The 2381-nt window shown below is 35.9% G+C and overlaps 1 protein-coding gene across 1 annotated transcript in view; it reads right to left on the reverse strand.

The window, feature by feature from the left end:
* Positions 1–1920: 1920 nt before the first annotated feature.
* Positions 1921–2381, reverse strand: part of LOC105308207 (olfactory receptor 7D2-like) — an 8623-nt gene continuing 8162 nt past the window's right edge. Inside the window, 1 exon segment of the mRNA XM_011384050.1 lies at positions 1921–2018. Coding sequence (XP_011382352.1) covers positions 1921–2018 — 98 coding nt within the window.

The following is a 2381-nucleotide window of genomic DNA, read 5'->3' on the forward strand; positions in this document are numbered from 1 at the left end:
TATCTATCTATCTATTCTCTATCTATCACATATTCTTTATCCATTCATTCATAGGAAACACTTAGGTTCTTCCCATTCCATATATGCTTCACTGCTGTAAATAATGCTGCAATGAACAAGGATATATTCTGCAGATATATTCTCAAGTTAATGTTTCCATTTCCTCTGGATAAAAACCCAGAACTGAAATTACTAGATCATATGGTAGTTCTTTATGCAAGTTTTTGAGGAACATCCACATTGTTTTCCATAGTGGCTCTACCAATTTACATTCCCATTAACGGTGCATTATGGTTCCCTGATCTCCACATCCTGGCCAACATTTGTTATTTCTTGTCTTTTGATTGTAGCTATTCTAACAGGTGTGAGTTGATATCTCACTGTGCTTTTGATTTCCATTTCTTTGAAGATTAGTGGTGTTGACACCTATTCATGTGCCTGTCGGCCATCTGTATGTCTTGTTTGCAAAAATGTCTATTCAGATCCTCTGCCTATTTTATAATCAGACTGTTTATCTTTTTGCTATTGAATTACATAAATTCTTTATATATTTTAGATATTAACCCCTATATATGATTTACAAATGTTTTCTCCCATTTGGTAGATTGTCTTTTTATTTTGTTGATGGTTTCCTTTGCTGTGCAGAAGCTTCTTAGTAGAATATGATCTCGCTTGTTTATTTTACGTTATATGTTTTGCCTTTACTTGGATCAACTATTTTGTATAATTTTGAGGCAAAGTTTTTCTGTGTTTTCAATGGATCTTTTTTGGAGGAGAAGATGAGTGAGATGCATTAAAAAGAGGAGGGTCCATGGGAGAACTAGAGCTTCTACCACTGTCGGTGGTCTCGTGTTCTGAACGGATACTCAGTGTCTTTTCCTCTACTATCCACTCTCAATTCCCCTCACCTTTGAATAATATATCAGCTAGTCCAGATGGATTAACTGTTGGGGTGATCCTGACCTTCATCTCTGAGGGTTTTGAGGTCCAGGGAGGTGCGATGCCTAGCCTAAAGTCACATACCCAGTAAGATACAAAGTGGGGATTTAATCCCCAGCACTGTGGCTTGTGCCTACTTTAGTGGTCTTTCCATATTTCAACTAGTATTAAACATTGTTTAATTTCATTAAAAATAACAGTGAATAGACACAAAATCAAAGTTCCCCTTGTCATCTCTCAAAGTACAAGTATTTTATAATATAACGATAATCAAATTTGTCAAATTGTAACTGTGATTATTGTAGCTTTATGATTATAATCTCATAATGTAACATTGTAACCATTTTTGTCCTTAAAATTGTATCTACGATTGTCCTAGTTTTATTGTAGTTTTATGATTGTAACCATTTTCCCCCTTTTTGTCCTTAAAATTTTATTCTCATTTTAATGTACATAAAAATGCCTTTTAACTAATGTGTAACTTGTAGATAAAGAGCTTGCTTGCTTGAGAACCCCAGGAACAGACTTCAAAGGAAGCTGATTGATTCCTAGACATTTCTCGGCCAGAAGACGGACTGCAAAAGGCCCTACTAATAAATAAAACGAACAAGACCTCTGCTGGACCAGCTCCAGATTCCTTATTGGAGCAAGCAATGAAGGATAATTTAACAGACTCACACCTGAAAGAGGAACTCCTCACCCACTCCTTGCTAATTCCTTTGTTCCACTTACCTCCTCTTCAGGTGGCTTAAGAAACAAGCCAAGGCTAAGAAGACAAGATAGCGGGCCCAGAGACATTCTCACTCCCCTCCAGGATGAGGCTTAGAATTTCTCCCTTGTCCTTTACTCAGCCCCCTTCCTATAATAACCCCTGCGGGCACTCACAAAGGAAGATGGTCTTTATGCCAGCTGTCTACCATCTTCTCAGGATTCTGGCTTTTGAATAAACCTACTTTCCCGACACCAACCCTTTTCTCTCAATTATTGGCTCCCAAGCAGCAAGCAGCTGAAGAACTCATTTTTGATGGGAGAACTCATCGGTAAGAACACATTTTTGATGGGAGAACACTTGTTACACCCTGGAAGGTTCAAATCAGGAAATAATGTTTTCTACGTAAACATATAAGTGCACATGGATGGACATGTGGCCACAAGTAAATGCATCGAAATGTAAGGTGTGGTTATCCTTTGGCTTTCCTACCATATCTCTTATTTGCATTTTCCAATTGTTCTAACATCACTATATATTACTTTTTATCATCAAACGCTTAAAAATACTGCAAAATATTAAGAAAATTAATCTAATGAAAAATTCAGCCAGTAAATATTAAAAATGAAAGAATAAATCAAGGAAATTTTAAAAATAAAAAACATTCATAGAGATTATATTATTAACTATAGGTATTTACAAAGTCAATATAGTTATGGTAGTTGTTATTATA

Source organism: Pteropus vampyrus, unplaced genomic scaffold (genome assembly GCF_000151845.1).
Source record: "Pteropus vampyrus isolate Shadow unplaced genomic scaffold, Pvam_2.0 Scaffold557, whole genome shotgun sequence".
NCBI classification, from domain to species: domain Eukaryota; kingdom Metazoa; phylum Chordata; class Mammalia; order Chiroptera; family Pteropodidae; genus Pteropus; species Pteropus vampyrus.